General features: G+C 48.4%; 1 protein-coding gene across 1 annotated transcript in view; it reads left to right on the top strand.

Moving 5' to 3' along the window:
- The first annotated feature begins 549 nt into the window (after window positions 1-549).
- Window positions 550-14,366, top strand: part of LOC129386523 (uncharacterized) — a 30,108-nt gene continuing 16,291 nt past the window's right edge. The window contains exons 1-2 of the mRNA XM_055074601.1: window positions 550-624; window positions 6,674-6,724. Coding sequence (XP_054930576.1) covers window positions 6,691-6,724 — 34 coding nt within the window. The 5' untranslated portion in view covers window positions 550-624; window positions 6,674-6,690. The remainder of the gene's footprint in view (window positions 625-6,673; window positions 6,725-14,366) is intronic.

Raw genomic sequence — 14,366 nt, 5'->3', positions numbered from 1 at the left:
CCCGATGCCGGCGTCGATGGAAGACGATGGATGAATAAAGGAAAAGACAGCTCCGGCAGCGATGCTCAACATGTCTAACTTTGCAATTTCGGAAAGATAGAAATTCACGACCTGAACTTACAGCAAACGGATACTTCAAAATATTGAAAACGAAATATAAAGATTCCAAGAACTATAGAGCAGAAAGCGATGTCTCTTCCTGCAACAGCCTGGAACTACATAGAGCTACTAGATGCCATGCAAGATGACTTAACAAGCGCAAGGGTAGAACGTTCTATTTATGGAATACATTTGCATCGGAGCTGTAGCTATCGCCCTATTGCTTCCGTTCCTATTGCGCTGTTCAAACATCAGACAAACAGCCACTTTGTATTTACCCGTGCAGGTTTGACACATAAAAAGAACCTGTACTGGGCAATGTAATACAATAGTATGAACATCGTGTTCGCCACTGCTAAAAATTTGCAGTCGCAGTCTCTTGCGTTCATTGTATATTAATAAAAGGGGCTTATATCGTGGATGCGCCGTTTCTGCTAGTGCCGAAAATAATGAGGCAAGGCATACTCGTCGTACTTGCCATCGTGGCACCGATTGCGGGAGTCAGCGGTTTCGGTGGATTTTTGGGTGTGTATTGCTATTTCCGGTTTTTCACTGTGCTTGCATAATGCAACTTTCAAACAGAAGCATGCAGCATTCCCCGCTTTCAGCAAAACATAAAAAACTCAAGGCATTACCTGCGCCAACGCACAAAGTGTGCCGTGTGTAATGGTGGGGACTGTGGCTTCTTTTGCTCCATTTACCTGTCTAGAGACATGAGAATGATATTTTATGAAGGTCTATGGGAGTGGCTGGTAAAGGATTGCTTCGGGAGTCATAATGAAAACATCAGAATAATGTTACCAAGTACCAGACTCAGTACTGATAAACGTTTACTGAAACAGGAATGAATTTGTCGATTAATTCATGGCACAGAGTCTGCAGCACTAGTACATGTATCACATTAAGTTTCTAGCGTAAGCTGATTCTTTGCGTACTATATTAGGAAATACATTTTCTATCATCTCACAATGTTCTTTAGAAAGTTTTATTAATAATAATGTCAGCGGTTCTTCCACAAATTGAGCAGTCCAGCGTTGGTGCTTGCGATGGTCACTAAAGACTATCGTAATATCAAAAATTTAGTATATGTGTCCGAATCGGAAAATACAAATCGCCATGCTACTCAAGATGCATCAAAAGCATTCTAGAGCTAACACGGCTGATAAACATTTCCAACGGCAAGAGTTCTTTGCCCTAATATACAAGAATATGTGCTCGTAAAATTTCTTGCGCGTAAAGCACATAAAGAGAAACGTTCTTGTCGCTACTATCAGAGGACTGACTCCATCAAGCGACATCCACGCCTAAATTCTGTCACCGCTTTATTTTTCACCGTTTCCGAAACGCCGATTTTATCACCCACTACAAAGCATTTAGGGACATCGATGATCTTCATACAGCAAAATCTTTCGTCAATAAATGGTCACAGCGAATTTTAAAGCGAAGCTTTCTGTGCATCTTCTCCCGTTTTTCCGGGCGCTGCCGCTGCTCCTTCTGTGGTCTTGCTTCTGCGTGCCACGGGGTTTCTTGCAACACCACCACATGGCGCTCGCTTCCGCGAATTCCCGCCGGTACCACCACGGCGGAGTTTCACACTTTGTGCTTATTGCAAATGCTGTGCTTGTTTGCCTGGTGACAAGAATGCACGGACGGTGCTGTGGAGGTCGCGGGCTGGGCTGTGATAATGCAAACACTACAGTCGTCCATACCCTGAAGAGACCACTTGGAGCAGGCGTGTCAACCGCGATTCGGGAAGCATTTTTCGGGCCACACCACTTCTCCGGTTTGTCACTCGACGTCAAGAAACACGAGAAAACTAATCATCTTAGAAAAAGTGTGCATGCTGATTATGACTAAATAGACTGGAAAAAAGAAATTCTTGAATGATTCCCCTCTGTAAATGAGGATAACCAGCGAAGCTGTCTCACACATGAGGCAGAGGTGACACAGAATTTGGGAGAAAGGTACGAACTCATTTATTGTCTTTATCGGTTGTGATGGTGACGTGAGAGGTAAGCACACACATTTATTGTTTTAATAAGGAATGATTATTTGTCTTGATCGGTAGGCCTTTACTATATGGACGTCATGTTGATGATGATGGCCGTGGGGTCGCTATGCTACACCATGATCGGCTCAGGTACACCTTGGACACTTTCTTAGAGTAAAATCTGTACATGACCGGTGCGTAGCGCTCGCCTTGGCGCTATTGGGCACATGAAAAGAAAGCACTGCAATACATATTGCGTAAACCACTTCTTGTACGATTTGGAGATGTCAATATTGAAATCACCAACGGTGGTCGTGGGCGTGGTCTTATCAGCCCTGGCCCGTTCTGGCTGTGTTGACATAAGCATTTCGATGTGGCGCTTGGGTGTACCCGGAGCTATGTACACAGTGTATACCATAAGTCCGTCCGTTGTTCGAATGGCGCACACATCGGCACAGCCAGTGAGTATTATGTGGTGATGGAGCCAGGATGCGTGGCCTTCCCATAGCAACTTCAGAGCATGACCGAAATACACTGCTCGGAGGTATACATTGCTCACGGGGGCATGAGCCATTGCTTAAGGGAGTATGAGCATGATGAACGTATTCGTCACGGTGTTCTGTATGTTGTATGCGCGATCAGAAAAAGAATGTAGGCCCTGTTCGCTTCACTTTGCTAAGCGCTTGTAGCCTCTGCATCAGGGGGCTATGAGCCATTTTATTCTTTGATTACTTATGTGGGTATGTGCGCCTACGCGGGTATGAGCCATTGATGATATATTTTGTTGACGCGCACGAGAGAGAAAGGTATTTATTAAAATATAAAAGCTGAGAGGACGGCCTGAATCAACGTTCTGACCTGCTACTCGGCGTTGGTGGAAGGGAAAAGGATGTAGAAGGAAAGAATAGAGAAGGTATAGATTATGAGATCAAAGATGGTGGGGAAAATCGTGCACGCTCCAATACTCTTCAAAGTCCCTTGTCTAGTCCGCTCTCATACAAAAATTTGCTGAGACCCTTCAGACTATCAGGGTGATGACGACGTTCAGGAAAGGTCCCAATAGAATGTTTTCAGTTAAGGGACCAACGACAAATTTGGACAAGATGTCTGTCAGCGATTTTCTCTGTACATAAAATCGCGGGCAGTTGCACAACAGGTGTTCTGTCATATCAGTAAATTTTTTTTTGGCGCAGACGAAAAATACACTGAATCCTACCGATATACAGTTTCACAGTAAAATAATTCTTTTCGATACCAACATCTTTTTCCCCATTAGACCTCCGTTATGGGCTAGAAGTCCTTTCATGGGCCCACTCCGCCTATTTATGTAAGACATTAAGCTGCATTCCGTGGTTTTGCATAAATCATGGCAATGGTGAGCAATCTGGTGCGCCTCGTCAGTTCTTGAACTGGCATCACGGGTGTAGCCCGTAAACGAATCCATGACGGCGCAAACGTTGTTGTCAAAAGGCAGCATTAGGTCGTGGTTACATAGAAGATAAAGTGTTAAAATACCTTCAGACTGCAAGGTGCCAGTCCTGATCGTCTCCAGAAACATACAGAGAAATATAGTCATTAGCGATTTGCTGAGTCCTTCAGTGAGGCCCCGTAAGGTTGCAGCTACTAACACAAAAACATGTATTTTGCAGTGCTGGAGCGAACGGGTCATCGATAACTCTGGAAAAGAAGTAGTGGCCGTGGTCAGTGAACAGTTGTCGAGTGGCACTATTAAAAATGAATTGTTTAAATTCTCGGGTGTTATCTGCTCAAACCATGGTATGATTATGTGGCACGCTGTAGTTGTTAGGCACGCTGTAGGTACTCCAGTAGGATTTGGACTACTTCGGCGTCTTTAACGCGCACCTAAACCTATGCACTTTCCTATGAAGCTGTACAACTTTGATGCACCCCCCCCCCCCTTGGGGCCCTTTAGATTGAATCAATCAAATGAAGTGAGATGAAATGGATGGTATAGTAGCGCTTATTTAGTAGTAGTAGGACCCTAATACTAGCTTTCAAAACAGTGCCGTTGTGATAGCAACCGCTCCATGTTTTTCCTGCTGCTGTCGGTCTCCGAAAAGTGAGACAAGATTTTGTGGCGGAGCCTTTCTCCGAGAATATTCCGTTCTTGAGGCAAGCTGCACTTAGAATGTTATTGATGGAGTGTAAGCTTGAAGTGTGGGGGTTGTGTTTTGGTTATGTGAGTATGACTGTCAGTGAGCAACAGAAGTACTCGTGTAATCTCAGCTGGGGTCTTGGTCACATTCTTCAACGTCCAACGGAAAAGCAGGGGCGCGTCTGCTTAACGAGGATTTCTGCAGAAGTGTCATTGGTTTTGTTTTGATGTGCTTCAGGAGCGCACACTTCCTTGAGCTCGTAGCGATGCAAGTTCAAAGTTCCCGCAATGTGCCACAGCGAGCTGATTGGAAACGTGAAGGGGGATGGCACACCAACATGACTGCGTATCCAGCTTCAAGAACGTGATATCAGGGCCTCCCCTGTTTTTTTTTCATCCTTTTTCACAAGGAATGTGGCTTAAAAATGAGAGCGAAACCGTGGTTGGAGTGCACTGGCGTCTCAAGACAACAAAGGCCAATGGGTCCTCTAAAGTGTGAATGAAGATCTCCACGCGCTCAAAAGTAGCTGGTTCAGTTACATCTTGGGCTAGCATTCTGTTGACCTCCATTTGAATGACGTTGTGCTAAGTTCAAGATACGCGGTATTGCAACCGGTGGATCGGATCGGCGTCGCTATTGTTTACGCTTTGCTTGACTGCTGAGGCTTAAAATAAGGGACGGTTACGAAGTTAAAAGCCGTTCTTTTATGAGGCAAAAAGTCACAAGAGCGCGACAGCTTCCTAAGGTGAAAGGCCGCACACGACTTTTTTTTTAATTCTGGAGACGCATCTAGGGCCACATCCGCGGTACTAATTTATAATGACTGAGACATTACGTTACTTCACATCAGAATACCAAGCTGCGTAACTTTATGAAAAGTATAGCCTTCGAATATATTCTCCCAGTTGTAACCTATATGTTTTTTTTTCTCCTTACTACCGGCAGGTAAGTGAATTGATTGTGTAAATTACCCTTTCCGTGCTCAGTTTAGGTAGGGAGGTAGTTGCCAACTGTGTGATTAACAGCCACATGCACTTCCCAACCGTAGCATGGTTGGAAGCACCAACTTCTGAAATGGATATATAAATTTAATAGTATGGTTTTACAGCGAGGCTTCATATAGGCAGCGTTCCGCGTATTTTTCTTCTTTGTAAAAAAAAATAATGATCATCGATGGCTTATACCGCCGTAAGGCAGAGGCTACAAGCACTCATAAAAGAGCAGCGAACAGGGCACACATCCTTTGGCAACACTCATACCCCATACAGAACAGCAAACGTCTTTATGAAGAATAAGTTCAAAAGAAGCCCGCTTTCGACGTGGGGTGTGACGTCCCTAGCCTTTCGTGCATAAGATAACCAGCCTAGCATTCGATTTCAACGCTCCTGCAGCACCGCTATGGGCAGTGGCGTTCTGTTAGAAGAACGATTATTCCCGATACTACCATTACTGTAACAATGCACTACTGCAATTCCTATTAGGCCATAAAACATAGCATACCACCCTCAGCAGTTATAGTGGTGGTTTTGGAAAGCTTCGCTGCTCACCCACCTTCACAGAGCGGAATGGCTCATAATTTTTGTTTACATCCCTATAGTAGCCCACTGAGAGGCTTTGTTCTACAATTAGGATTTTACAAGTGAAGCTCTTCAAGCTACCCTAAACCTTTCTAAACCAGCGTTTGGCTTAAACGTTTCCTACATGCATGTAAGCGCCACTTATGGTCACCCTTCCACATATTGCTCGGCAGTACACCTAAACCCTCTATGCAGCTATATCTAGATTAGTTTGACAATCATACGTTGTGAAACGTTCCAAGCAACGCGTTTCTGAATTCATATGTGCTGTCAGTGGGGCTGGCGAGAGCTTCGATACATGGCAGGGAAGTTAATTCAGGCAGCATGCAGTTTTCTACTTCTTAAAGCCGCTTAAGAAGATACCTTGCCTAAATAGCGTTTTTGCTGTAGTAAACGTAGCATCTTCTATATAGTCCGATAGGTAAAGTGCAGCACTCTCCCATGCTCGCACTTCACTCACTCGAGCTACTCGAATAGTGTTAATACGACAAATATTTGTGTTGTGTGTGGGCTAAATGATAAATTTTCGTTCAACAGACGCATTTGTGCTTAATCAGACATGCTTTTAGTATGGTGGCGTCACTTTTCAACTGATGTGCTAACAAGAGATTTGTTGTGTTGAATGAGGAGACAAATAGTCAAGAAAGATATTTTTCTGCATGATTACACCGAATATTTTGAAGTTTTCCGAGGTAAAATTATTTGGAGAGCTTTTCTAATAAGCGATAAGCTCCATAGGAGCTTCCACATTTGTCGATATTGAAGAACCTATCTGAGCCCTCCTATCTTCTGCCGATCATATAGTGCACTATGATCTTACCTTAGATCGGTCGAACCGCTTTGAAGAGAAGTGTAAAGTGCAGATGTCTTTTTTTCTCTACATACTCCAGGAAGATTGGCGGCGAGAATGCCGGCCTTGCTGAGGCCCTTGTCCAAGGCTGGTGAGTACATGTTTTTCTGTATTTGAGAAAACAATCTCCACATGAGGCATGCAGGGAAACGACTCTGTTAATGTCTCATGCGATTGTCCAACAAACAGTGATCAACATCAACCGATATCATCATCTACATCTGCCTATTCATGTGCACTGCAGGACCCTTGCTGACCTCAAGAAATAACGCTCTTTCCAGCCCTAAAGCTTTTTTCCGCCCTTGGTTGCGTCTTAACTTCGAAGTATAGCTGGTGTTAAAATATTCTTGGGAACTTCCTAATATCATTAGACCGCCTAATCTTCGGTTGTCTTCGAATGCATTTCCATTCTCTCAGCATCCATTCCGCAACTGTGACAGACCGCCGTTTATGCACCTTCCGCAAAACATGGCCCTCCCAGCTCCATTTTTTTCTCTTATAGGGTGAACTAGATTAACCATTGCGCCCATTTGATCTTTATTCCACCATGCTGCCTTCCTGTTTCCTAGCGTTACGCGCACTATATTGTGTTCCCTGTGTCGTTGTATGACCCCTACATACTTCCCAAGCTTATTTCTTCACCTGCAAGTTTCTGCCTCATTAATGGCAGGCCTAGAAATTCGCTCATTCTACACTTCATTTCACGCAGTCTTAAGTTGCCACGATGATATTGTAATGCCTGACGATGTGCTCCAACTCCTTTTGTCCCTCTCTAAATCTTCTCGCTATTAGGGTCCTCTGCGACGAGGAAATGACCTAGCTAAACGTACTGTTGTACACCTTCTTGGAAATTTCAGCCAATTAGGAATTCTTGCTCTCTTGCTGGGCTACTGAACATTATCTACTTAATAATCTCCAAGCACAGTCTTACACTTTTTTGGTTGAGGTCGTTAAAACTTATTGCAAGTGATTTCTAGCTTTTCTGAACAGAAGAAAGCAATCTGCAAACCGCCAGTAGCGGAAGTACTTGACATTGACCCTCAATCCCAACATTTTCCAGTCTAATCTACTGAATACTTTTAAGCATCCTGTAAATATCCTGAGACCGATTGTGTCATCATGCCAGGCTCCTTTTTTGAAGGAAAATCAAGGTAACCTTGGACTATTCATAAATATTTTATAAGATATTCATTTATCGTTGCTGCATCGCTCGGCTACGCAATGCCTCCATGAATGCTCGTATCTCCATGGAATTGATTTCCTTGTCGTAATCGATGAAAGCCATACGAAGAGGCTGGTTCTAGTACGCACATTTATTATTACTGCTACTATAGAATGGATATGATGCATAGCAGAACGCGCGTGCCAGAAACCAACCAATTATCTGTGGGGGTTTAGGTCAATGATGACCCTGATTTATTAGAAATTACTTTCGATTGTATGTTGTGTAATTCTAAAATCAAAGTTCTAGTCCTAAAGCTTTTCAAATTGGAGACTTATCCCTTCCTATTCATTAGTATATTGCTGCTATCCTACAAATCCTCTCGCATGTTTAAATTCTTGAGGCATTACGAACAATGCGTATAGATAATAATTTCGAGCATATTGACACGTGTACTTATCTTTATCGGGTGACCACGTTTCGTCGCTTAACAAATGCAATCGCACAGCGCGGGACGCGCCTGCATGTATCCGACGTTTCTGGAAAGTTATCGATGCTTCTACCCGGCTGTCTGTTGTCGCCGAACCTTGTGTTATCTGATTTCATCGCGTAGCGCGAATGGTGTAGAACTTTGTGGAAAGCACGCGGGTCCAAACGATTAGTCTGGAACATTCGACGACTGCTCTATAAAAGCCGACGCGCTTGACCCGCTGAGCAGATTTTCGACGATCGCCGAGCGTGTTCGCCGCTATCGTTGCGCTATAAGTGTAGCCTGTTTTGTGGGCACAGGTTCGCCCAATAAAAGTTAGTTTTCTTGTTCACAGTATTGCTACTGTGTTCTTTCTCCAACGTCACCACCACGTGACATCTGGTGGAGGTGCTTGTGCGTTCATGTACCGAACGCCCCCGCAAAGCCGCGATCCAAGCCCGAAGCCCGAGGACAAAACCGACACCGCCCAAGACCAGCGTGCTAGCCGCAGACTGCAAGGCCTGCCCCCAGAGCACGGACTTCTACCAGAGGCGACAAAGAAGATCGTGGTCAAGACAACCTCAATGGCTGCCCCAGCGTCCCCCGTTATCCTACAACAACCCCGGGACCCACCGACCTTCCATGGAGCAGCGACTGAAGACCCGGAATCTTGGCTGGAGACCTACGAGCGAATCGCGACATTCAACAACTGGGACTCCGACGACAAGCTGCGGCATGTCTACTTCGCCTTAGAAGACGCCGCCAGAACGTGGTTTGAGAACAGGGAGTCGACCTTGACTACGTGGGACCTGTTCCGTAGCGGCTTCCTGTGCACCTTTACAAGTGTCGTGCGCAAGGAAAGGGCCGAAGCTATGCTGGACGCCCGAGTGCAGCTACCAAACGAGAACGTTGCCATCTTTACGGAAGAAATGACCCGTCTGTTCCGCCACGCCGACCCGGATATGGCCGAGGAAAAGAAAGTTCGCCTACTCATGCGTGGTGTGAAGGAGGAACTTTTCGCCGGGATGGTAAGAAGCCCACCGAAGACCGTCGAAGAGTTTCTTCGTGAGGCGACGAACATCGAGAAGACACTCGAAATGCGGAACCGGCAATTCAACCGCCGTACAAGCTCTACCCCCTACGCAGGAATTCAATCACTGGCCACGGACGATCTGCGCGAGACCATCAGGGCCATTGTGCGCGAAGAACTGCGCAAGGTCTTGCCTTCGTCGCAGCCTCAAGTGGCTTCGATCGCCGACATCGTAAAAGAAGAGGTGCACCGATCGCTTGGAGTTCCTGAGATGCAACCAGAACCACCGCAGCCTCAGCCGCAAGCGATGAGCTACGCCGCCGTCGCCCGCCGTCAAGGTCCCTTTCCACTACCGCGCCAGGGCCCCGTAACGCCGCAATTCCGTCGACCACCACCGCCGCCGCCAGCACGCCCACCCGTCGCCCAGCGCAGCTACCCGAGGAAGACTGACGTTTGGCGCGCTCCTGACCACCGCCCGCTCTGCTACCACTGCGGAGAGGCAGGTCACGTCTACCGACGATGCCCATACCGAGAGATGGGACTGCGAGGTTTCGCCGTTAACGCGCCGCGTCCACAGTTTGGAGAGCGCCCACGTGACATCGCCGACTACCTCGCCGCTACTCAATGGAGCTCTCGACGACCGTCGCGTTCGCCATCACCAGGCCGCTACCTGTCGCCGCAGCGCCGACCATACAGTGGCCCAGCCCGGGGCCGGTCAGCGAGCCCATATCCGGAAAACTAAAAGCAGCAACCGATGGAGGTGCGGTTGCTGTTCGTCGAACTGACGAAGATCCTCCGCCGCCGACGAAAGCGCCGAAGAAACCATCTCGACAACATAATGACGACGCGCCGCCGTCCCGAGGAAGTCAGGAAGCCAAGACTGCACCGACGAAAGACGACTTCACGACGCGACGTACTAGCTTCAATTCAACACGACGCAGCCGTGATCCGACGCCAAGACCCAACTGCAACGCAAGACAAAGAACCACCGACCTCGACGTGCTTCTAGACGGCCACGCAGTCACCGCCTTAATCGACACAGGCGCCGATTACTCAGTCATGAGTGGACACATCGCCGTCCAGATGAAGAAGGTTAAGACTGCATGGGAAGGCCCTCAAATTCGGACCGCTGGAGGACACCTGATTACGCCGACAGGAATGTGCACGGCAAGAATTACCATTCACGACCGGACTTACCCTGTCACCTTCGTTATCCTCCAACAGTGTTCACGAGACGTCATTCTCGGTATGGACTTCCTGGACCAACACGGCGCAATCATCAACCTGAAGTCGAAGTCAATAACGCTGTCGGAAGATAAAGCGATGCCGCCGGAGAGCCCTCGTAGTCACCACGCCTTGAATGTGCTCGAAGACCAAGTGAGCATCCCGCCCCGCTCCAGCATTGTTATTTCGGTCGGCACCGAAATACCCGCTGACGTAGAAGGCGTCATCGAAGGCGACCAACGTCTACTGCTAGACCGTGAAATTTGCGTCGCAAGAGGGATCGCTCGACTGCATGGAGGGAAAACTGAAGTGTTGCTGACAAACTTCAGCCAGGAGTTCAAGCACCTCAACAAGGGCACGACGATCGCGTACATCGAGGAAATTCTGGAAACTAGTAATGCGTTTGTCCTCTCGGATTCCGCCGCATCTACCCCGACGACCATGGTTCCCGAACCAGACTACGACATTAATCCAAGTCTCCCAGTGATTAAGCAACAGCAGCTCAGAAGTCTGCTCCGACGATACAAAAGCTGCTTTTCGACGACATCGAGGATTCGACAAACACCAGTCGCCAAGCATCGCATAATCACCGAGGAGTACGCTCGACCACTCCGCCAAAGCCCTTACCGAGTTTCGCCGCGAGAACGCGAAGCTATAAGAGAACAAGTCGACGAAATGCTGCGCGACGACATCATCCAGCCGTCGAAAAGCCCATGGGCATCCCCTGTTGTCCTGGTGAAGAAAAAGGACGGAACCCTACGTTTCTGCGTCGATTATCGTCGTCTGAACAAGATCACGAAGAAGGACGTATACCCCCTTCCACGGATAGACGACGCATTGGATCGGCTCTGCAACGCTAAGTACTTCTCCTCGATGGACCTCAAGTCTGGCTATTGGCAAATAGAAGTCGACGAAAGAGATCGCGAAAAGACCGCCTTCATCACCCCAGACGGCCTCTACGAGTTCAAGGTTATGCCATTTGGACTGTGCTCGGCGCCTGCAACGTTCCAGCGCGTGATGGACACGGTTTTAGCGGGATTGAAATGGCAGACCTGTCTCGTTTACTTGGATGACGTCGTTGTATTCGCCGGAAATTTCGACGATCACCTTAGGCGGCTTGCCACAGTACTAGAGGCCATCAAGTCATCAGGGCTCACTCTGAAGCCAGAAAAATGCCGCTTCGCTTACGACGAGCTTCTGTTCCTAGGCCACGTCATCAGTAAATCCGGAGTACGCCCCGACCCCCAGAAAACAGCTGCCATCGCAAAGTTCCCGCAGCCCACCGACAAGAAGGCAGTGCGTAGATTCCTTGGCATGTGTGCCTACTACAGGCGCTTTGTCAAGGACTTTTCACGCATCGCCGAGCCGTTGACACGTCTAACTAAATGTGATGTTGAGTTCAAGTGGGAAGCGCCGCAGGCCGACGCATTTGAAGAACTCAAACGACGCATGCAGTCGCCGCCGGTACTTGCGCACTTCGACGAGTACGCCGATACAGAAATCCATACTGACGCCAGTAGCCTAGGCCTCGGTGCCGTTCTAGTCCAGAGGAGAAACGGAGTCGAACAGGTGATAGCTTACGCTAGCCGGTCGCTGTCAAAAGCGGAAGGCAACTATTCTACAACCGAAAAGGAATGCCTCGCCATCGTTTGGGCTACAGCTAAATTTCGCCCTTATCTTTATGGCAGGCCATTCAAAGTCGTCAGTGACCATCACGCGTTGTGTTGGCTAGCGAGTATAAAGGATCCTTCAGGACGACTGGCACGGTGGAGCCTCAGACTACAAGAATACGACATCACTGTAACCTACAAGTCAGGACGAAAACACTCCGATGCGGATTGCCTATCACGCGCCCCCATTGACCCGCCGCCGCAAGATGACGAAGATGACGCCTTCCTTGGCATGATAAGCGCGCAAGACTTCGCTGAACAGCAACGGGCAGACCCGGAGCTAAAAGGCCTGGTGGAATATTTGGAAGGGCACACCGACGTTGTCCCCAGGGCATTTAAGCGCGGATTATCTTCCTTCACGCTTCAAAACAATCTCCTCGTGAAGAAGAACTTTTCACCAGTCCGCGCCAACTACCTTCTTGTTGTCCCGTCAGGACTTCGTCCAGAAGTATTGCACGCCCTACATGACGATCCGACCGCTGGACACCTCGGTTTTTCCCGGACACTATCGAGGATACAAGAAAAGTATTATTGGCCGCGCCTGACCGCCGACGTCGCCCGTTATGTCAGAACATGCCGAGACTGTCAGCGACGCAAGACACCGCCGACAAGGCCAGCCGGATTACTACAGCCAATCGAGCCTCCTTGCCGACCATTCCAGCAGATCGGGATGGACTTGCTGGGACCCTTTCCGACGTCAACAACCGGAAATAAGTGGATCGTCGTGGCGACAGACTACCTCACCCGCTTCGCTGAAACTAAAGCACTGCCAAAAGGTAGCGCAGCCGAAGTGGCGAAATTCTTTGTCGAAAACATCCTGCTTCGACATGGCGCCCCAGAAGTCCTCATCACCGACAGAGGAACGGCCTTTACAGCGGAGCTCACCCAAGCCATTCTGAAATACAGTCAGACAAGGCACAGGAGAACCACGGCCTACCACCCGCAGACGAATGGTCTTACGGAGCGGCTGAATAAGACCCTCGCCGACATGCTAGCGATGTACGTCGACGTCGAACACAAGACCTGGGATGCCGTCCTGCCGTACGTAACATTCGCTTACAACACGGCGGTGCAAGAAACAACACAGATCACGCCGTTTAAGCTGGTTTACGGCAGGAACCCGACGACGACGCTCGACGCCATGCTGCCCCACGTCACTGACGAAGAGAATGTTGACGTCGCTAGCTATCTCCAGCGAGCCGAAGAAGCCCGACAGCTCGCCCGCCTACGGATCAAGAACCAACAGAGGACCGACAGCCGACACTACAACCTCCGACGACGCTTTGTTGAGTACCAGCCCGGCGACCGTGTTTGGGTTTGGACCCCGATACACCAACGAGGACTCAGTGAGAAACTACTCCGACGCTATTTCGGACCCTACAAGGTCATCCGACGTATTGGCGCTCTGGACTATGAGGTCATGCCAGACGGCATTTCGCATTCACAGCGGCGCCGCGCACGATCTGAAGTGGTCCACGTGGTGCGCCTTAAACCCTTTTACGGACGCTGACGAACTTCGTCATTTTGTTCTTTTCTTTGCTACGAGTTTATTACCTTCGTTTGTTTGCAGCATCGGGTCGATGCTTTTTAAGAGGGGGGTATTGACACGTGTACTTATCTTTATCGGGTGACCACGTTTCGCCGCTTAACAAATGCAATCGCACAGCGCGGGACGCGCCTGCATGTATCCGACGTTTCTGGAAAGTTATCGATGCTTCTACCCGGCTGTCTGTTGTCGCCGAACCTTGTGTTATCTGATTTCATCGCGTAGCGCGAATGGTGTAGAACTTTGTGGAAAGCACGCGGGTCCAAACGATTAGTCTGGAACATTCGACGACTGCTCTATAAAAGCCGACGCGCTTGACCCGCTGAGCAGATTTTCGACGATTGCCGAGCGTGTTCGCCGCTATCGTTGCGCTATAAGTGTAGCCTGTTTTGTGGGCACAGGTTCGCCCAATAAAAGTTAGTTTTCTTGTTCACAGTATTGCTACTGTGTTCTTTCTCCAACGTCACCACCACGTGACAATATTATCCCCTCATTAGTTGCTCAAGTGGACTGGATAAGTTCAGAGAAATTCTTCCTTCAGTTAGGTCGGTTGAGTGGCGCACTATAATATCTCGCTGTTTTTATTGTTATTATATCTATTGTTATTGGGAGAGCAAACTTATCTCGTGCCT

The sequence above is a fragment of the Dermacentor andersoni genome, chromosome 4 (assembly GCF_023375885.2).
Source record: "Dermacentor andersoni chromosome 4, qqDerAnde1_hic_scaffold, whole genome shotgun sequence".
NCBI lineage: Eukaryota > Metazoa > Arthropoda > Arachnida > Ixodida > Ixodidae > Dermacentor > Dermacentor andersoni.
The sequence above is the reverse complement of the archived record's forward strand: the minus strand, read 5'-3'. Positions and strand labels throughout refer to the sequence as shown.